A 23,013-nucleotide genomic window follows, 5' to 3' on the forward strand; every position below is an offset into this window, starting at 1 on the left:
TTACTGATCACAGCTTGACGCAACCGATAGAAACTATATGCAGTCAGAGATATTTGTCGTATTCGATTGGGAACTTTCGTTGTTAACGTAAAGATTCGTTGAGTACTTTTTGTATTCGAATTGTAAATTTGTGCAACAGAAAGTCATTCGAATAGAAAACGTTGACAACGAAAGCTTTTTCGTTAAGAACAATCTCAACGCTCAAAATAGTCCGTTAAAAAGTACTCAACGGAAAAACTACTCAACGGTTCACTCGAATACGACAATTGACATGAATGATATGAACTGTTTTTTTGAAACAAAAATAAAAGGATTTTGTATTGAAATTTTGAACAATTTGCATTTTAAATTAGTTCTTTCAAACTAAACTACTTAATTATTGTTTTTGGTGTTATGTTGATCGACAACTGTTGCAGCCTGTTTCCATGGAGTAAGAATAATTATTCTTATTCTTTACTTCATGCTGTTTCCCATGCCTTTATATCTTAGTTATATTTAGCAGAAAGGTGAATATTTTTGTTAAAAACTCAGCTAGCTCATAATTTTGGTCACAGGATTTGTGTAATTATTTTGTTAATGTCACCATTCAATGTACATTTTGTCACCTAAAGTCTGTGCCATATTGAATTGCCCTTTCGACCTCGTTTGGCACCGCCCTGACGGGTGGTTATCATCCAATCTATGTTCAGACAAATAATACTCTCGGATTTAGGTTATTCCATTAGTAAATAGGTACAATAATGGTATTCTGAAATAAAAATATGCACTTAATAGTAAATTTAAATCCGATTTCAATTACAATACGAGATCTTATAAAGATCTTAATCTATATAATATAATTAAAATGTATAATAATCAAATATTTCGAAGATTATAAACTCAGAACCGTAAATTAATGTGGATTATTCTATTTTTTACCGACCAACAACGAGGGAATTTCCAGTTTTCGGAGAACATGGAAAAACCGACAGAAATACCAATCTTTTCATTCTAAAATTTGTTGCATTCGAAGGAAGACCAACATATTTTTTATCGTACTAGCAGTTAGAATAAGCTTTTATTCGATCTTGTTGGTTGTCATATTTTGCAGAGTATACTTTAGACGTCGTTTTCAGAGAGTTTTTAAATTTCAGAACACTCCCTGCCTGGCTTGGCCTCCGTGTGTGCGAGTGGAGGAAGCTGAGGTAAGGATACGGAGGCTGTGAAATCGTGTTGACTGTTGATGAGACTGAGGACTGCCTTGTGACGTTTACAACTCGGCCAACCCCACACACATGTAGGTTGCCGAATAGTTAATATTAATGATTTATTGAGTTGTTGTGTATGTATATTTAGTCATTGTAGTGTATGTTAGTTTATTTTGTGCATAATCAGCGAGGAATGTTCAACTCGCTCACTGCATGCCGCGTTTAGCCTAAATTTTAGGCTAGGTAGGTGTAATCAGACACCATACCTTACCTCTTCATGTGTTCTTTATTACCTGAATGAAGGTCACTAGCCTTTAATGATTGTCTAAGTAATACTATTCGTTTAGAATTCCAAAACAATTATCTCATCTATATTTTAAAAGAAATATAAAGCAACTAAAGAAATATTTGAAAGATAGAGATTTATATTTCTTTATCATCTCTTTATCATTTCTATCTATTCTATTCTATCGATAGATCTTTTACCATAGTAGTAGTCTAGTCGGTTTACGATGAAATCGGTCGCGTCTGAAATCGGTCGTGTTTGAAATCGGTCGCAATAAAATCAACTTCCGGTATTTTGTATGGCGCGCCGCTAGAGCTATACTTTTGATATCGGTTGCGTTTGAAATGGGTCGTGTTTGAAATCTGTCGCGCTATTTTGTATGGAGCGAGATGCATGCTACAGTAGCGGGATATACATTTTCTTCGTTTATATAGATTTTAATTGATATTTTTTAGGAACTAGATTATTTATGTGGATATTTTTTATTTGGTTATTAAATATTATCAATCATTAATTTTTTTTTATTTCACAAGTCTCGGAGAAGGTGTCTTTTCAAAATGGCCATTTATAAACACGTTTAAATATTATATTAGTAGGCATATAATAATTTATCTATTTATAATATGTACTGTAATTAATATATTATATAGAGAATATACGTCTGTGTCTTTTATTATGCAAACAATTAAGAGAACAATCTATTTAAAAACAATAATTGTTACAATGTATATTGCCCGTAAAGCCAGCGTATCCATTTTATACTATGCATACTGTGCGATATCATATTCATGTCGTTTACAACTTACTATTCGATCATCTTATTTTTATTTCTATTTTATTTATGTCCGTACGTTATGTAGGATAATATTAAGTATATAATGATTATTGTTGAGGCAAATCATGTGTATATTTTTATTTCTAATGTTTAAAATAGTTTTTAGTAAAAATGATTATTATATGCGGATCGTTAAAAGGCGAGTTTGAAATAAACCCCCAAATAAGCTATATCGGAGATGCGCCTTCTATGATCGTGCAGCTGTTTCCTCTAACAGTACATTATTTTGCTGACGGGGATTCCCCTTTTTAAAAAAACACGCACAGTGTGTCAAATCATGGACAAAACACGTACGATCGTTGTCCATGGCCACTAATAACCATACGTTTAAAACATCTATAGGCCTCCTGCACGTGTTTTTGTGAAACGATGTATATATATTTACGCATATACGTCGGCGATACTATAGTTTTTAATTTGAATATCTTGTATTTCTTCATTTATAATAATCATGTAATGTAAATAATTAAGTACAACTCAGTGTCTCACATCCATATGCCGTTCGTATCTAAATGTTTAAATATCAGTGCAGATTACCTCATTTTTATTCTACTGAGCTGCATAGGCCCGGTAGATTGATTTATAACGGCATATTATCTATATAGTTTATTATTATCCTAAAACCATGCTCACGTCAGAGTGGCGGATATCGAACGTAAAAATCATCGTCATGCATCATCTTCCTTTTTGCATAAACCTCATTGAGCTGGTATCCACTTGCAGGTATAGAACGAGTTTCGTAATTAACTGTGATTAAAAAATATGCAATAAGCGCATCTACTTGTTTAACTATTAAATTATTTCAACATTTCCAAAACTTTAAACAGCGGAAGCCAATCTTTTCAAAAATTTAAACAATATTCAATAAAACATGTTCAAAACGATTTTCTGAACGAACACATTACAATTCATTGACATCTGTAAAATAAAATGAAAACACAAATTATTTATAAATAATGAGATAAATATTTATATTTACTGTACTTAAAAAATAATAACGAGGTAAACAAAATGTCTCAATAGTATTATTAGAAATTCTATATTCAAAATTAACTAAAAACATAATTAACTAAAAACATAATTAGCGTTTTTTCATTAAAAATGTATCTACGTGCGTCCCATACAAATTAGCGCGACCAAAATAAAAACGCAACCGATATCAAACGTAACTAATATGATAAAAAGCGTATCTAGCGGCGCTCCATACAAAATACTGGATGTTGATGTTATCGCGACCGATTTCAAACGCGACCGATTTCATCTGACACCGTCTAGTCCAGCGTTTTGCAATCTTTTTTGACCGCGACCCCATGATTTGGCAATTCTCGCAACCCAACATTGCGTATGATGGGGTCTGTGGCAAAGCGAATTTTGTTAAATGACAACCCTAGATTGCCGGAAATGGTACTCTAGCACGTAAAAACCATGATAAATGGCACCTCTAATTGGCTGGAAATTACAATCTAATAATAGCGCACTCGCAATTTGCGGTTGTAGCATACTTGTTCCGCTTTTAACCACACGCAACTAAGGATAACATGTGTTCAATGCTAACGTCAAGGGGTTCTCCTGAAACATAGAAAGTTCCCCTGGCTACGGCCTGAATAACATCGCTATGAGTGTAACATTATTTGGGATGGTCTTGTTTCTATTGATTGTTCATTGTATAAGTTCCCATGCCGGTACATCAAATTGCGTAGTTTTTCAGTCAAGTTACACACTCTTTTGCGAACTACAGAAAACTAGCGTTATTGTAGAATCAGTTGGTAGGTAAATCCACGTCCTAAAAGGGGATTCCCCACTTGTATATTAACAACGAATATGCATCAAAAAGATTTAAAATGTAATAAGTGTTGTAGATTCTATAAAACTGAGAACATTTCACATCTAGATCAGTGTATAATTGATAAAAAGTTTCGCGACCCATCATTTGCAGGTTGAAGAACGGCGGTCTAGTCCTTTTAAAACTTATTAAAAAATTAAATAATAATAAAGTAAAAATTTTGGCCTACATTTTGATGTTATTTGAAAATGTGTTGTATTATGCACTATACGACCCCGGCATATTTATAATGTGTGCATCACACCTTTACAATGACACCCATTTTAAATTAGCAACAGACTTTTCTGTTTCTTCTTTTAGATTGTCAGCACCATGGCTCCAAAGAAAAACAATTGTGCTTCAATGCACTGTAAAAACAAAACGAAAAATAAAAAAAATAAATATTGTGACCAGTGTTATCAAGTTTTACATTATTGTGCTTCTCCGGGCTGCAAAAGTAAATTAAAAAACATGAACATCCCATTTTGTGAGCGTCATCAAATGGAACAGCAAGAAAGCTCGCTTCAGAACACAAACGTCTGTGAATCTCAAGACTGTACAAACAAAAAGGAGAAACCAGAAGAACAATTTTGTGACAAGTGTGTTGAAAAGTTGTCTAATGAAAGTCAGACAAAGCAACTTGTATGCTTGAGTTGCTTACAACCCATTCAACCATCTCATGCATTTTGTTCTGCCTGTGGGTCAAGAAATCAACACACAACATCACAAGGTATAGATTTATTTTCAACTAATTATTTAAAGTACAGTATACTAAATTATTCTATAACCCTATAAACACATTTTTTTGTAAAATAATTTTCAATACAATGACATGCTCTTTCTACTTAAAAATATAAAGTTTATTACTGTCAATGTTCTATTCTATGATTGTACTATTCTATGATATCAAATCTCAATACATGAGTACATTTACTAAGATGCACCTAATATTATTTGTTTGGTAACCCTTGTGATTGTCAAAGATCATCTTTTTTTTTTCATGTTCTGTAATTTTTGTGTCTTGTGTATCTCTAAAACTTGGAAACATAACATTTCGTAACTTTCTCAACATATCGTCATTCACATGAAGTTGTTTGCGCAATGCGACTTATGTGTGATTTTATGAATTTCACGTTTTTAACATTGATCGAAAATAACATTTTAAATTGAAACTTAGCAAAAGTGTAATTTATATCATGCCTAACTTTCTGTTGAAAAAAATGGCATGTTCCACATAAAGTTATGCGCGCATGTGCATTTAAAATTAAAAATGCGAAAATCATTCTGATGACGTCATAATGTAAAAAATTGGAATAAAAGGCGGGTCCCGTTATTTTCACCTATTCTTCACTGTATGTAGTATGTACTATGTATACAGTATATAGTGTATACTGTATATACATAGACACAAAATAGAGGGCACACTAACATTTTATTTTCTTCAGGTCACAATGGCATAATCGTTTTTCTGTGCGCGATATTCTAACGTATGACGTACATGTGGCGTTTGCACGTCCATAGTGACGAGTTCAAATCTGGTTAATATTTGTGTTTCTTGAATTAACAAACCTAAAATGGGTTGAAACTCTGCAGTCTAATTTTATTATATTCTTTTTCATAGGAAGTTGTGACCCAAGGATCAAGAGACCACCTGAAGAAGACATTGCTGTCATAAAGAAAGAAAAATTATGCCATTTAAGTTCAGAAAACCAGGGCAAGAGACCACTACATGATGCAGACATTGCAGAGAATCGGGGTGAGAAACAACCACTGCCTCCTGGACAAACAGATCCTTCTTCTTGTTCAGAAGCACCTCGTCACAGTGCAGTAATAGAGGTGGAGAATAAAAAAATGGCAGATTCAAACAATCAATCTGATAGAGGAAAAGAGATGCAAGAACAACATCAATATGATGATCCAGCAAGTGAAACACTCCTAAGCCTTAGAAGTGGAGAGATGGATCATATCATAGGATATGACATGCATGAAAACCAGATTGAAAACATTGTTAAACAGTCAGGTTGTGAAGGTGCAAATCCAGATAATCAACATATGGTAGCAGAGCAGCCAATTCCAGGAGAAAAGACAACTGATTCAAAGAGGACAACAACCACAGGACAGCAGACAGGAGCAGGAGAGCTACCAAATGAACCAAATCAGATAACTGCTGTGGTATGGGAAACAAGAGATCAGAAAACTATAGAAGAGCAAAAAAGTAATCCAGAGAAGACAAAGAATGTAACAACAGGAGAGCAGACATCTGTGGCAGGCCTGCCAAATGCAGAAAATCAGAAAACTGAAGCAGAGCCAGAGCAGAAAAACATGGCAGCAAGAGCAACAGATGAGACAGAGAATACACCAGCCACACGGCCTTTTGTTTTTGGTACTTCTGCAGGGTATTATCTTCGGTCAAATGACAGTAATTCTCCTGCACCTGCTAATAAGCCAACACAACCAGTACCAAATCACCCTCTTAAAGATGGTTATAAAAGCAAATCAGAAAGTGAGGGTTCACCGGTAGATAATGTAAGACAATTTGTTGTACTTTTGTAAATAAATGTTAATTGTTATTGCTAAGGTAATCTGCTCCCACCCAACATTTGGAAGTTCTATTTAAAATGTTAAATTATCAGTCTAACTTACTGCATAACCTCTTAAAATAATAATAATAATAATATTCCCATATAATACTCCCATAATGCAGCTAGTAATTTGTGTCTTGATCTAACCGGTTCCTATTTATACACCTGGGTGGAGAGAGGCAAATGCAAGTAAAGTATCTTGCCTAAGGATGTAAGCAATGCGACGAGAGTTGGATTCGAACCTCGATCTGACGATCAGTAGCCAAGCGTTCAACACACTGCGCCACACGCCCTATGCCTAATAATCTGCTGCAATATAAATAAAACACTGTATTAATCAGTCTTCAGGTAAAAGAACTCAAGACAATGATTCAAAACAAGGAAGCAGTCCTCAAACAACCCAGAAAGCAGACAATAAAGGTTCTACATACGCTCAAGTTGCTGGCGCAAATAAAGTAAGAATTTTGAAAAGCACACAAACACAACACAAATTTTATATGTAAAACTAAACTAATAAATGTATGAATACCATTTGAGTTTTTCTTTATTTGATTAAAAACATTAGAATGATGAACAAAGAGCAGGCTACTTCTATAGAAAAGGGGATGCTGGAAGTAATGTTTCCAAAGCTAAACTAACAGATCAGTAAGTATTTATTACATTCAACAGTTTGTAAGTCAAAGACCCCTTCCCTACAATTTGTGACGTTTTGTAAAAATAATACATATATATTACTTTAAAAACATTAAACCAGGTCATTCCTTGTCTTAAATGTACGTTTTAGGGTAAATTATGATAAAAAGTAAGAAACAATGCACTACCTAAGTAGCCTGCGGCGATTGACCTCTCGTGGACGGTCTTTAGGCCTAGCCTAGCCAGGCTTAGTTTTGTAGGCCTAGCTGGTAAACATTGGTAACGTTTGAACATTGTACGCTAGCTATATACCTAGCCTGACGTTGCATAGTTGCTGCATTAATTGTCTTTCCATTTTTGCCAGACTCCGTTGATACAAATTGGGGAAAACCCAGTATTTTCGCTGAAAAGTTAGGAGATTTCCATTTGTTTTGGCCTCACGATCGATCGAAAAGTGGGTGGATTACAGAAGAAAAACAAAAATATCAATCCGCGCGCAATGCATTTTGGGATTTATAGCGGGCCGCTATAATTATTAGAATCAACTTATATTTCACATTTTTAACCATTTAAACACGAAAAAAGTTATCGCAATAGGACCATATAGTATTATTTTTACATTAAATATAGTTTGTGATCTTAAATTAGATCTAAAAAAATGTAGGGAAGGGGTCTTTAAACAAAAAAAGAATGTATGTTGTCTATTTTAAGCCTGAACTTATAAAAACAGGTAACCTTTTTTAAAAACTAATATGATATTGATCATAGTGATGGTAATAATTTTTCTTACAGACAAAAACATCCCAATAAACCAAATGCTTTAAAAGATTATACAGAAGGTGAGATGATGAAAATATACTTCCATGCAGTTCTTACACCCGAATTCCAATTCAACCCTGCTACCGATGCTGTGTACATTCGTTTCGGATTATATGATTTAGGCGGTTTTGGCTATAATGCTGTTCAAATGAAACCACAAAGGTATGATATAAAGTACACATAGTGAAGAAATGTTTTGTATCAATTTAAATAAATATTCAGTCCTTTGTTTAAGTAAAAAGCAGGTTTTCAAGTATTTCCCCATTATTGGCCGCACCCTGTGAATGATTTTGGTTTTTTCCTTAAAAAATATAATGTTAAATAATGTATTCAATAACTCTTGTTCCTACATTGTTTATAGTAGGCTTTCAATTTGCGACAACCAAACTATGTCATGTTTATTCAATGTGCGCATGTAGAGGTATTAGGACGTGAATCCTTCCTCCTCAGCTCGACACAGTTTTGCTGGTTTCTAGGTCCAGACAACGACCGATAACACATGGACTGACCTAACTTAGCTTAGTAATCTGTCCTTTACTGTATTATATATTCTCGTTCTCTGTTCCAGATTTGAAAACAACTATGTTTTCATGGAAGGCATGCTTGAGGTTAAACCGTATTATCTCCGGAAATATTATATTGAGTACAAGTATTGTCATGTTAGAAGGAATAACGGAAAAGAGTTCTATGAGTATGAATTTCTCTACAATCAATCTTCCTCTTCAATTGTTAACAGAGCATTGATGCCAAAAAAGATGAACCTATATCCAAAAGGTAAAGTTGATTTGTTTTTATAGTTAATAATAGTTCCTAAATTGAGCCTCCAAATGCTTAACATAATGCCAAATCAATTGACATTTTAAACTGTTTGTTTTAGGAGTTTGGCATCAATATGACAACATGATATATATAAAAAATCTAACGCATTTCATTAATGAAAAGTCTGGTGAGGAAAAGTCTTTTCTTGGACGAGTCATAAAAGGTGTCAAGGGAATTATTCTTGGTAGTGGTACAGTGTCTAATCTTAGCGAGCGTATTGCAGCAGACTATAAAGCAGGTTTGTTGTCATTCCTTCCTCCTTGGGAAGGTTTTGTGTGTGAAAATGGTAAACCAATGAAGCCTTGTGAAGCTATTGAGAAGTTCATTCATGTTGCTGCATGTATGAAAGGAACACATACAAAGAGAGAACATTCAGCATCCACAGATTTCTGGATTCCAAAAGGCTATTCATCGGATGAGGTAATAAACAGTTATTGTTGGGGCTTCAAATCTAAATTTGAAATACATTTGATAAATTAGAATAATAATAAACATAACTTTATTATTATTCTACATTATCATATGATTCATTCAACGAATCATACATTTATGGATTATAATTTCTTTCTCTCTCCCTCATTCGGGTTGTGCTTGTGTTATGATAACGCTAATAACAACTAGTTTACAATCAGTTCCAATGTCGATATACTGTAGTAAGCGCTGATTCTGTTCAGTTGACCTACCGTAAGTGCTCTCATGCAACTAGTTCCTTTTAGTTGAATCAAGTTAAGTTCTGTGTCAACATAATCACACCTTTATATTTATTTATACTTATACCAATTTTAGTGATCTCAAATATTGATATACAGTAAAAATCAAAATAGATAGATAAAACTTTTTAATAATAAAAAGAAACTGTACTACAAATTATTTCAGTATTACCTTTTCATTTTAATAAAAAAAAAACTTTTTTTGATTTTTAATATATTGCAAGCCATTCAGTAAAATGAATTTAAAATGCATGTCACCTCTTTCTCCACTTTACCTCCATCACCAGAATAAATCAGGCTAACATTATAGAACCAACTTTGTTGTTTTTCTCATAGGTTATTCTTCAGTACCTTAAGCCAAAGATCACTCAGCTAGTGAGTTCATCTGCTTCCGAAGATACTGACGTAATCATTAAAGCCTTGATTTCAGCATTAGCTATATTGCACATACTTATGACATGTAACATCAGTTTGAATCAAGCAGAAGTTGTTAGCTTGATAAATGCATTGGTCCTTCCACCAAATAAGAGCAAAGAACAGTATGACTTTATTATTGAACAAATCAAGAAAGAGTTTACTCCTATAATTAAGTAAGTAGATTACTATTAATTTGAGAATACTCAAACACAACAACCTCCAGACCAGCCTGGTGCTCATACCTCTAGTTTCCACTGATGACTACAGTTAGATTCAAGCCCAAGGAACAGAATTTTAAACTTTTAATGAAGGTTAAAAACCGTCTTCAAATTCTGTTTGTTTTTTTGTTAGATAAAATATCTTTATTTTTTGTTTAAATAGTGATCTAATTAAGTCGGTTGAGTCCTGGTGCAACATGATTATGACATCAGAAACCAGTTTTAATGCATCTTGGTTGCTGGTAGTACCTCTTCTGCACTTCTTGCGAGGTGACTCAAAGCCAATGGAATGGCCTGCAAGTTTGACTAAACGTAGTTATAACAATGTTGAATGGTGGGGTCATGATAATCTATGCATTAAAGAAAGTAAAAGGCATCTAAAGAGAACTTTGTAAGTAGCAACCTCATTTGATATTGATCTCTTTGTTAATGTTCTACTACAGTACAGTATTCACCTGTGAATTATGTATACAAATAATGTATTCACCTAGCAAGTAATCACATTTTAAATACAGTATTCTTAGACCATGATAAACTGAAGAACAGTACCTAACAATGCATGTTGTTCTGATAAACATCCATTTTGATGAGATCAATAAAGTAATTTCTTTATATAGGGAGCAAATATCAGGATTAAAAACGGATCTTCTGAGCCTCTTCCAAGTTGATGTTCTGCTTCAGTGCACATTTTTGTCATCAATGAGCCTAATTCATCTGACCGAAGTTTTCAGTATTTTCAAGTTTGACTTTTACATCACATGTTGTGCAGTTGCACGTTTGGTTTACCAAAGCTTTGTTAGTCGTCAGTTACCTTTTTATCAAATACAGGTAAAGTTATAACAGTTTTTGTGAAAGCTGGGAGAAATGTATATTTAGGTGATCATTCAGAATAAAATGATCACCTATTGTTATTGTATGAAATCTTTATTCTTATTCTTTATTTCTCTTTCAATTATCTCAAAAAGTTAAATGTCAACGATCACAAAAATTTTACAATATCTTTCAAATAATTTAACTTAATCCTAATAAGCTTTTCAGCGTGATCCATGACATCATTTATACGCCATTTTGTGAAATCACATTATCTCCATAACTCGTCTTCACATATCAAAAACATAACAAATTTACTTCAGGTAAAGTGTAAAAATATTAGCAAATAAAAACGCACGCATACATAGGGTCATGCACGTTAATTCGAGCATTAAAAATTTATAAAGCTAAAAATTAAGTTTTAATCAATTTAGAGCATGAATTAGGCCATTTGTGTGTTTCAAAAAATTACTGCGAAAAACACATTTTAATAAAAATAATAATATTTATTTCCACAAACAATAAAGCAAAATACAGAGTAGCATAATAAATATACAACTGATAATGAACATAAATAATATAATGCAAGCGTGTGCAATATGTAAGAAACGTAAAAAATATAATTTTTTGGTACAAATCGCATTCTACTCACCATACTTAGTACATTCACCAAATTTGAATCACCATTCCGAATTAAAATAACGTTTTATGGCATTTTTCAAAAATAATTCTTCAGAATGCACGATTTTTTAAAACTTATTTTGGAATCTACTGAGTTGTAGATATGAAATCATGTACGCAATCGACGTACAAAATATTGTGACCGTCATCAAGTGGCCACTTAAAAAATTAGTTAATTCTTATATTTATTTGCTCAATTCATTATCTTTCAAAATTGTCATCTTCGAGTTTATTTTGATATTCCATCATACCAAAAAATTAGAACATTTCACCTATGCTACACACTGTATATAGATATACAGTATATACTGTATATATTCTATATAGCATATAATAGGCACAACTCACTAGCACTATAAGTGTATAAATATATATAAATCAACATTTTGTGCATTTTTTGTGCATTTTTTTTTAAATTATAAAAATGATCACCTATAATCCGTCAAAGTGACGAATTAATTAGTTATCCGCATTCAGCGGATAACTCCTTGTAACTGTCCTGTTTCATCATCTTTTTTTTTTCTGTATTCTTCTTTCTTTCTGTCATTTTTGAGTCACGCATATCTCAAAAACGTGTAAACATAACATTTTATAACTTTGTAAACATGTGGGCATTCACGTGAAGTTGTGCAATTGCTATTGTGAATTACGTCAGAAATGTGCAACGTTACTTACGCACGTTTTTATGAATTTCGCGTTTCTAACATATATCGAAAACCATATAACAACGTAAATTGAAACTTAACAAAAGTTTAATTTAAATCTTGCGTTAGCTTACTGTGGAAAAAAAATAGCATGTTTCACACGAAGTTACGCGCGCACGCCCGTTTAAAATTTAAAAATGCGAAAAATCAATTTCTAATCAACTTTCTACGCGTTTCATGTCATTTTGAGCATGTAACAAATTCCCACGCGCATGCATTTTTTACGCGCACGGTGCGAACGTAGCGTTGAAAACAATTTTTTTTGCATGATTTATGTTTTTCCAGCCTTTTCTAGTAATTTTACCAACTTTTAAACAATTTCGACTTAAAATTACGTCATACGGGCACGTTGAATTGGATAATTTACGTGCATTTTTGATGAAAAAGTTCAAAAATTTGTCAAAATTATACCTTTTTTTAAACGGTCGTAGTTTCTAAACTAAACGGTGAAAGTTATTTTTATTACATATTCTGGAAGACGATAAGTTGTAGATATGGAATCATGCATTGATATGGCGAACCGGTCATTGTGACGTCATCGTATGGCCACGCGAATATAAAATATAGGATTTTTGTATCTTTTGTCATAGCTCATCACATTTAATAGAGCGCATCTCCACTTATCTGTTTTCCATTTTCACCCCGGTTTTGATATTTTCTAGGTCAATCAACTATCTTTCGCATGAGTAAAAAATATTTTAATTTTTATGACGTCATCATGTCTAAAAATGTAAATAACATGGGTCACTTATTTTCATCTTTACAGTAAATTTCAATCTTTTATAGCTTGTCAGAATAAAACGTGATAATCATGATTAAAACGTTTTCTGGAAGCTATTGGATTGTAGATACGAATTCATGTGAACATTTTGCCAATCAGATGTTGTGACGTCATCATATGGCCAGTTGAATAAAAAAAGTCATATTTTCATATTTTGCGTCATAGTTCATCACGTTTAAAAGAGCGCGCATCTATATTTCACGTATCCAAATTTCTTCTACACGTTAATACGTTGTTGCTGAGATAATGTCCTTCCGAAATTGCTATCTTAGTGTTTCATTTTGATACCGTCGCCATGTTAAAAATTGGAATAAACGGAGGGTCCCGTAATTTCACCTATTCTACACTGTATGTAACATGTTTACAGATTATACCGTTTGCACTGTATATACTATATGACACAAAATTGATAGATTTCAGCACTAAAAGCATATCATATTCTTCAGTTCAGGCCATAATGCCATATCTTTTTTTGTGTGCAAAATTCCAACGTATAACGCGCACGCGGCGTTTGTGTGGTGCGGATAACTAACTCATCAAAGTGACGAGTTCAAATCTAGTTTCTAGTTTGTTTTCATATTTGTGTATATTTTTTCCTCTTAATTCTTCTAAATATGTAATTTATTGCCAAACAGGAATTTCTGACTGTCCTCTCCATTATAAATGAGAAAATGAAAGGTGATGTAGAAAGGTAAGGTTATTATATTGTTTAGTAAAAACAAAGTAGATAGTTTTGTTATTTATTTAACCAGCATAAATTCAATACAATATGCAAAACGAAAACAACAAAGGGATGAAAAATGCTGGGGCAGCTTAGCAAAATACATCAATGTAACTCAAATGAGCCAGCTACTCCTCACATAGAATGCAAAACATACAGTATACAAAATAAAGTTAAATAAATAAATTTTAAAACATTCATTAAAATTTGTCAATAAAATTTGTCTACAAAAAGTTAAAACAAGAAAAAAATAAAGGTTAAGAGTCCGGCAGGTTAGATCGAAGAAGAAGCAAGTAGGATTGTCGTTATAGAGTATCACGGTGCTGACGTCACAACGGTAGGTGGCGCTGCGTGGTTGCTAGCGTACCAAAAATGCGTTCAACCTGCCTGAGTGACTCCAAGGTCACCAATGGTTTGGAATAGGCTTATTGGTTATCTGCACTTGGCGGATAACCCCTTGTTATTGTCACGATCTTTTTTTTTTGGTTATCCGCAACTTAGTTGATACACACGTTAATATGTTGTTGCTCAGATAATTCCCTTCCAAAATTGCTATCTATGTTTTTCATTTTGATGATGTCAGAAATTGAAAGATGGGTCTCGTAATTTCATCTATGCTACACTGTATATAACATATACAGTGTTTTCTGTTATAATACCGCAATGATATAGGTACAATTCAGCGCTGTAAACATATTTAATTATACTTTTTTCGCATGATTTATGTTTTCCAGCCTTTTCTAGTAATTTTACCAACTTTTAAACAATTTCGACTTAAAATTACGTCATACGAGCACGTGTAATTGGATAATTTGCGCGCGTTTTTATGAAAAAGTTCAAAAATTTGTCAAAATTATGCCTTTTTTTAAACATGGTGAAGTTTATTTTTTATTACATATTATGGAAGTAGATGAGTTGTAGATATGGGATCGTGCATCGATATGGCTAACCGGACATTGTGATGTCATCGTATGGCCACTCGAATATAAAATAGATTTGATGGATTTTTGTCTCTTTCGTCATAGCTCATCACATTTAATAGAGCGCATCTCCACTTATCAGTATTCCATTTCCCCCCATTTTTTTATATTGTCCGATATCAATTATCGTTCGCATGATATACCATTTTTTAAATTGTGATGACGTCATCCAAAAGCGTCAATAACTTGGGTCACTTATTTTCATCATTACAGTAAATTTCAATATGCTATAGTTCCTCAAAATAAAAAGTGATATTCATGATTAAAACATTTCCTGAAAGCTGTTGAATTGTAGATACGAATTCATGTAAAGATTTTGCGCATCAGATGTTGTTGTGTCATCATATGGCCAGTTCAATTATAAAAGTCGTAATTTCATATTTTGCGTCATAATTCATTACATTTAAAAGAGCATGCATCCATATTCTACGTATCCAAATTTCTTCAACACGTTAATATGTTGTTGCTCAGATAATTTCCTTCCGAAATTGCTATCTATGTGCTTCATTTGCTCTGAAAAGCATTTCAATTAATGAATGAATGTAGTATAATGACACAACATTAAGGACTAACATTGAATGGTTATTATTGTTTTGTTGAATTTCAGTTCAGATAACCAGCTTACTGAACAAGATTACAAAGCATCACCAATCATCCTAGAATCGTTACAAATTTGTCTAAAAAACTGTAACAGTAATGACAAATTTCCATCAGTTGTGTTGCTGCTGCAGTTGTTTGTGGCGAGTGTAGACAGATGTGTGACCCATTCTAGTTTGGCCAGAGCATCTGAGTGGATGGAGACAACTAAACAATATGTGGATGATGCTGGACAACTTATGAACAACCTGATGAAGAGCTCGATTGACAGAAATGGTTACATTGATTACATAGTAAGCAGGCCTACTCTCATCATATCGTACATGAGGAAACTTTTAGTTGTGAACAAGGTTTTGCCGACCTATAATCCAATTTATTTCTCAGCATCCAATTGTACATGTTTATTTGAAATATGTAATACTTTTTTCCTTATTTATGGACCTTTTCATTTAATGCTAATTTGTTGTTTATATTTTGTATGGGCGCACCACAAAAAGGTGTGTGCCAGTGATTCTAAAGTGAGTGCCAATAAAAGAGTGATATTGAAATACAGTACTTTAGTAAGTTGACTGTAGTGTAGTTTATGGAAAGTTTAATTACTAATACATATCATTTAGTAGTATTTAGGGAAGGTTTGCAGTAGAATTACTGCAGTAACTATCATTTTTTTAAATAACATTTACTGTAAATACAAAAGTATATGACCAAAACAAAATGTTCCCTCCAGGGAACTATTGATCTCCAAAATATTTCCATGGTGGATCCTTTTTTTTTCTCTCATTCTACATACAGTATTGTAAAATTACTATATATTATAGTAAATGTCTTTTCTTTTGTATTTACCAGCTTGAATTTTTGAATAACCTGTTCAATGTGAATTTTAGCCAGAGCGAGTTTCAAGAAATATGGGACACCATCTTATACACAAGTTTACAAAAAAGCATAGTATCGGTAATGGTTTGTTGTTTTTTCCTCAAAATGACATTTGTTAATAGTCTTGAATTGCTAAAGTACATTTGAATTACTGGAAGATTAACCTAGGATCCAGACACATTTTAATGATTTCTAATATACTCTCATTAATAAAGAAAACTACTACTCTATTAGGTTAATAACAAAGAGAGAACAAACGATTAGATTTGTAGGTTTCATAAATGGAATTATTTTATTTATTATAGAGATGTCAGAAATATTACAGTGAAGAAGTGGTAACATTCTATTGCAATACAGACTTTAGTAATTTGCATGCAAGAATTGAGGAAGCCTTTTCTAGGGCAGCATTTGGTGTTATAGATAAAGTTATGGAGGTTAAGTATTTTTCTCAATTTTAGTATGTACTGTATAAGGAACTTCTTTTCAAGAATCTTCATTTCATATACTGTATATTTTGTGTATAAATATCTGTGCTAAATGTTTAGTTTTTTTTTCTAAGATGGTCTTATATTTTATTAGTCTACATTAAAAGAGTGAAACATAATTCCAGTGGAAGAATAGAGCAGCATTAGTGTAAATCTGTATTATATATTATTAATAGAATTATCTCAAGGTGCTGTTTTTTCCTGACTCATTTGATCTCATTAAAAGTTTACACTGATAGAATTTTGTATTATAAATATTTTTCACTAAGTAGTTGATGTAGGTCTGAAACTGGAAGTATATCATGTAGTAATAAATGTGGAATCATTTTTTTGTTAAACCAAAATTACACACTTGTAAATACCTTTTAGTGACATGTCATTGGAAACACTCAATTGTTATTTCTAAATGTAAGAATATAAATCCAAAGGCAAATTACTGAAAAAAATGACAATGCTGTGGGTATCAGTGGCTGGATCTCAATGGAGATACAAAAAAAAAAGCGAAAAGCTAAATCAAAACGATAAAGTAAACAGCCAGAAAAGTTAGCAGAGCTTTCGGGCAACACTAGCCCTTCATCAGTGCAAGTGCAAATGTAAGAATGTATATATATTTCAATTCAATTTCATAAATCTGTATTACACAATTCAGGGTACAAGTGGAGAGAATCTTTTGTACAGAATCACACGTGGATCAACTTTGCCATGGGAAGCAACCCGATATGGTAAAATATTCTCCCATCTGCTTGAAAAATCACTATCACATTCAAATGCCATGACACTACAGTACCAACTACAATGGAAACCACTTGCGAGTTTTTTTAGGATGGCAGGTACAGTTTTTTTTAAATACTTTAATTTTGTTTGTGAGAATATGGAAAAGAATAAACTGAAATATTACACATTACAATTATTTACACTTCTTTATTATTTTTTTCAGTTAAGGGCAAAAGCAGTATTGCTTTAAATGAAAAGGCACAGGCTTTGCTCATTGAAGCTAAGTCTATGATGGAAGATAATGTGCTTAACAGCATTTTCAGTGGCTCAATTGAAGTACAAGATCTTAAATTGATTCAAAAGAATAGAGAACAATTCTTCAGGCTTTGTGATGTCATGGATGTTGCAAGAATCGCTATTAAATACTTACCATCTGACATCATGACTGACATAAATGTTAATGTTTTGGTGCGGAAAGTAATTAAGCAGAGAGAACGTGAAATGAATACTCTTGAAGATTTTTCACTTAGTGTTGGTGTAATGATGACAATGTGCAAAGATATATATTATGGTAAAGTTAAGATTTTAGATTGTTGAACTTGGCCCAAAGAGATGATACAAATAGGAAGTTGAGACTGACCAGTTTGTCCTTCTGTCTTAGTGCATGTTGACCCGTCAATGTAGGTTTGGCACTATTAGATGTGCCATTTGTTTATGGCAGTTCCTTGCTATATGACTGGTCATTCATAGCCACCTTGAATTCTGTATTAATAATATCTTCTGGAGTGGATTTAATTACTAGCTTTAAATAATTTCTGCACACTTTGGGCATGGAAGAAATGAATCTAAATAAATCACAGTTTCTGGATTTTCAATAGAAATTGGAAATATATTAAATGTGTCAGATATCATGTTCATTGGACGGTTTGAGGGAAAGCAATTTAACAAAAGAATAGTAAGACAGGAGATTATGTTTAACTTTAATGTTTATTTAATTGTAGAAGACATTGGAAAGAAAGTACTGGCAGTGGACATCGAAGAAGCTGAAAGATTACTCAACATTGAGAAAAACCCACTGCAGTTAAACATGTTATGCTCTCCGGCTGACATTTTCCAAACTTATGTATCGACACCTTCACCAAAGATCATATTCTTCAATTTTTCAAATGAAGTTGTTGAAATGCTTCCAGAAATTCAAAAGGTTCACCTGAGTTGGATCTTCCAACAGTTCTGGAAAAGAACTATTACTAGAGTGTTGAGGCAACGAGGAGAAAGTGGAAATCTGATGACACTGGATGATGTAGAGAAAATAATATGGCAAAATGTCAAGAAAGAGTTAGAAGACTTCAGTCAATCTTTGATATCTGGTGATATCACATTACACTCTGTTGACAACAACTTATCCATATCCATCCATGATGAAGATTTGGAGTCACATTTGAAAATCTTTAAATCTGACAGCTCTCCAAATAATTGGATCAAGGAGCGATGTGATCAGATACGTCTCTATCGACAAATCTCGCGATGTTTCGATACAGCAAATACTATCCAAGAAATTCGAAAAACTTTTCAACTAAAAGGAGACTTCAGAGCTGTAGACCTTTTGTGTTCAACGGTAAAATTATTCAACTATTCTATAGACTAGGGCTTCATATGTATCTTATTTATATATCAGATTTTATTTCTAGATCTGAATTAAGTATTAATTCAAAATACAGAATCATATTTCACAAAACATTAAAGTAATTTAATTAAAGAGATCAGTTATTGTATTATGTTAAATGTTATTGAGAAATTTAAGTATATTATAATTTCAGACCCAAAAGGATTTCAAACAAAAATTTCTAAGAGATTTAAATAGTGACGTGGCAAAAGCTTGTAAAGAGCTTGAAAAGGTGACAAAAGAACAGAGCCAATGTTTGACAATGTTGATAGATAACAGGCCTAGAAACCTTATTTGCTGGATAAAAAAGGAAATCGAAAGTAAGTAAAAACAGTTTGTGCATGTTTCTGTTCAGATTAAATGTTTAATGAAACCACATTTTTTAGAAACACTGTATGCCAGATAATTGTATAAATATGAATAAAAGAAATTAAACAAGCCACCTAGGTTTGGTTCTTAGGTAGACTGTTAAAAGTAGGAAAGTTTTGGTCAACTATGTCTATAGCATGTAGTTAAAAGTTTTGTTTACAGTTTGATCTTTGTTTATTTGGAGTAAGCTTTAACCAGGAAGTTTCTAACCTTCTAATTTGAGGTTATCTACTTCTGCATTTTTATTATACATATATAATCAACAGGAGATATAGTTAGTTCAACTTTAACACCCCAAGGCTAGACATTAAAAGAAATGAATGTACGATAAATCGACAATATTTTTTGTAGATATGCAGGAATTGAAGGTGTTTGTAGATTTGGCAATGATCCAAGCTGGAGAAACTCCAATAGAAGTGGACAGAGTTGCTTGTCTCCATCAGGCTGCAACTGGCTATTCAGCTTTCATTTTTGATCTAACTAAAGAGACTGGTTATAAGGATCTTATGAACATCTGCAACCAAACATGGAAAGCTCTGGAGAATGATCCACAGTTGTCAAAGAAACTGGTAATGTCTGGAATGAACAAGCTTAGCTCTTCTTTAAAATAAACTGACACAAATTCACTTATTATTCATCCACATAAACATTTTCTACATTCGTGAGCCATCTAACAGTGATTCATTTTACTTTTTAGTTAACTTGTCATGTGGATTTTTTAACTCTTCTCTTATGTTCTTAGTTTTTACATATATTGTTATTTTTTCCTTGATGAAATAAATGAAATATGTATGTGCGATGCCAATATTCAAGATTCTAAATTGTTCAATTGCACTATAACTAAGAGAAGGTTAAAAATTAATACTAATGCAAGTATATAATTATGGTATTAATAATTAAGTATCAAAGTTTTGGGATCGGTTTGTTTTCAAGCAAAAGTTCTTGTGCTATGGCACGGCCCTTGATCCTTGAACTGTATGAAATATCTAAATGTTTATCACATTCTATAACTGTAAACAAACAATTTACACTGCCACTATTTAATAAATAAGGTAGATTTTTAACCTAGAATGACATTCTTGATAATAACATAGCTTTTTTTAAATTTACTAGCGAGATATTTCTTGTCACATGGAATGGTTGAAGGGTATTAAGGAATCACATGGAGCTGTAGAAGTGACTTCATTGCGTCAAGTGGAAAGAATTAATGCAAATGGGATGTATGAAATTGGCAAACTATCTGAGGTATTTATCGTTATTTTTGTCACTAACTTTTTGTTAGATAGAACTGTATACCGAGTATAAACAAATTATTTATTCAATAATAATATAATAGTTTAATAGTTAGTTAGTGATTGGTCAGTTTAATGATGTATGGCTGTGATCTTTCCTTTAGAAATAGTGCCATATAAATGTAAATTCGTTAATTGCCTATAATTATTCAACAAATGGTAGCCCTTAATGCATGAAGAACAATTTCTGGTTGTACTTGTTTCACTCCAACATATACCAAAACAACATTGTGTATTTTAGGGAAGTTTACGGCTTCGAGTTCCAGTGGAGAATAGTGATGGAATTGATGAAGAGAAGATTTACACGGTACAACAACTGAAAGATCTACAGAGTAAGTTGATGCTTGTCGCTGGCAAGGCCCACAAAACCACTGTTGCCAAAGAAGAAGTTGATCGCTTTGTAGAGGTAAGGGTGTATAGGTTTAGTTGGGCTAGTCTTTTACAGTAATAAATGTTTCACAATTACTGTACATAGTTTACGGCAGGGACAAAGATATAAGCAAGAATTCTATTAGTCTTTCTACTAGTCTTTAATCACAATTGATTCATGTAATTGTATCCATTCAGATCTGTGTTACAAGGTATAAAATCATGTCCATATTTGAACATTGTAGCATAATTAGTGCTATCTACTACTATTTTCACCTATACTCAAATCATTTGGTCTATTGTAGGTATTTGATGGGGCACAGGATCTGGAAACATACTATCACAAAATGTGTGCTTCAGGCAATGTGCTCTTCACTGACCTTAAGATTATTCTGAAATGTAATAAGGCCAGTAAAACACCAATTCATGTTGATTTCTGTATCAAGGACCAGAAGCCTTTGTTTGGTAAAAGGCAAAAACTTACTGACATTTTAAGAGAGCTGCTTCTTTTTATGAAAGCAAGTCTGAAGCATTGGTATGATTATATCGATGAAAAAAGAGAAGACTTCTATCATCTGAATGTTTACACGACGAAACAACTTGTGATTCTGCAGCGGGCTCTAGCAAAGTTTGGAATTCAAGATGTCAGTCCAAAAATATACGCCCTATTAAGCCTTGTGAGACCAAATTGTACAAATGATGATTTGAGAAGAGCAGTTACTGAGGTGTCAATGATGAAAGACAGCAATTTAACTATTGAAGAGGAAACTTTAAGAGAAGATGCCACACCACAAAAATTTGTGGTAGACAAAAGAAAGGAAGAACTGATTGAGTTCTGGGATGAAATGAAAGAGATGGTGGATGAACAGCAGACGATGGCATTTGTAGAAGACAAGAGCTCACTTGATGTTGATGAAGCAGTTGAGTTTCTATTGAATACCCCTTATGAGGAAGAAATCTTAGAAGAGTTGGTGACAGGATTCATTGCTAGAGTTGGTTGTAGTCTGTCCGAACTTCAAAGCAATGATGGTGAAGAATTGGAGAACACAGTAGTAGCTCAAGATAAGTTTGAAAGGAACGAAAATGAGCAAATGCCGCCAGTCAGTCTTCAGAATCAAGGTTTGGGAACTGAGAATGTCAGGAATGACTTGTTGAAAGGAATGAAAGCAGTAAATGGGTAAGATAATTGGATAAAAAGATTTTTAAAGCGCACATAGTGCTCAAGGCGAGCTTAATCAGTATAAAGTTGATCATCAGTAATCATAGAGTAATAAAGTTTGCTAAAGGTTTTGATCTTTATTTTTTCTTTCAGAACTCTTGTGGAAAAGCTTAACCATTTATGGAAAAACTATCTAAGCTTAACAAAGTCTGTAGACTTATCAGACTATGCTAGTCTGGAGACACTAGGAACACTTTTACACTGCCTGGCTTCATCTGATGGTAGGTCAAACTTGTAACAATAGGCCACATAAATAAGATGACCATCACTATTTGTTAATTAATGAAATGTCACATGAAAGGGAAAATATATCTGAACTCTTCTTAGTTATTTATGAAATAGATTATATTTTAACTTTAAATTCTGAGTATTAAATATTAATTATATTTTTATTTTTCATGCATATGTAAAATGATTTTTTTTTAAG

At 32.8% G+C, this 23,013-nt stretch overlaps 2 protein-coding genes across 2 annotated transcripts in view; both read left to right on the forward strand.

The window, feature by feature from the left end:
- The first annotated feature begins 963 nt into the window (after window positions 1-963).
- Window positions 964-8,348, forward strand: LOC144839374 (uncharacterized). The gene is made up of 6 exons (XM_078694690.1): window positions 964-1,184; window positions 4,430-4,860; window positions 5,752-6,656; window positions 7,054-7,167; window positions 7,278-7,357; window positions 8,138-8,348. Exons 2-6 carry the CDS (start codon window positions 4,464-4,466, stop codon window positions 8,346-8,348), a joined length of 1,707 nt encoding a protein of 568 aa, XP_078550816.1. The 5' UTR covers window positions 964-1,184; window positions 4,430-4,463.
- A 420-nt stretch (window positions 8,349-8,768) lies between these two features.
- Window positions 8,769-23,013, forward strand: part of LOC144840486 (E3 ubiquitin-protein ligase rnf213-alpha-like) — a 49,571-nt gene continuing 35,326 nt past the window's right edge. Inside the window, exons 1-18 of the mRNA XM_078696301.1 lie at window positions 8,769-8,938; window positions 9,042-9,403; window positions 10,030-10,283; window positions 10,492-10,719; window positions 10,946-11,156; window positions 13,940-13,995; window positions 15,613-15,895; window positions 16,449-16,553; window positions 16,781-16,909; window positions 17,610-17,790; window positions 17,898-18,245; window positions 18,676-19,289; window positions 19,492-19,657; window positions 20,058-20,275; window positions 20,820-20,951; window positions 21,240-21,404; window positions 21,673-22,544; window positions 22,680-22,807. Coding sequence (XP_078552427.1) covers window positions 8,908-8,938; window positions 9,042-9,403; window positions 10,030-10,283; window positions 10,492-10,719; window positions 10,946-11,156; window positions 13,940-13,995; window positions 15,613-15,895; window positions 16,449-16,553; window positions 16,781-16,909; window positions 17,610-17,790; window positions 17,898-18,245; window positions 18,676-19,289; window positions 19,492-19,657; window positions 20,058-20,275; window positions 20,820-20,951; window positions 21,240-21,404; window positions 21,673-22,544; window positions 22,680-22,807 — 4,483 coding nt within the window. The 5' untranslated portion in view covers window positions 8,769-8,907. The remainder of the gene's footprint in view (window positions 8,939-9,041; window positions 9,404-10,029; window positions 10,284-10,491; window positions 10,720-10,945; window positions 11,157-13,939; window positions 13,996-15,612; window positions 15,896-16,448; window positions 16,554-16,780; window positions 16,910-17,609; window positions 17,791-17,897; window positions 18,246-18,675; window positions 19,290-19,491; window positions 19,658-20,057; window positions 20,276-20,819; window positions 20,952-21,239; window positions 21,405-21,672; window positions 22,545-22,679; window positions 22,808-23,013) is intronic.

This window comes from Antedon bifida, chromosome 4 (assembly GCF_963402885.1).
Source record: "Antedon bifida chromosome 4, ecAntBifi1.1, whole genome shotgun sequence".
NCBI classification, from domain to species: domain Eukaryota; kingdom Metazoa; phylum Echinodermata; class Crinoidea; order Comatulida; family Antedonidae; genus Antedon; species Antedon bifida.

Bases quoted from the DNA above. Each gene is read 5' to 3' on its own strand.
- LOC144839374 (XM_078694690.1), top strand. From the start codon at position 4,464: ATGGCTCCAAAGAAAAACAATTGTGCTTCAATGCACTGTAAAAACAAA. The intron at 6,657-7,053 runs GTAAGACAATTT...TGTATTAATCAG, and splicing joins AGGGTTCACCGGTAGATAAT to TCTTCAGGTAAAAGAACTCA. The intron at 7,358-8,137 runs GTAAGTATTTAT...TTTTTCTTACAG, and splicing joins AAAGCTAAACTAACAGATCA to ACAAAAACATCCCAATAAAC.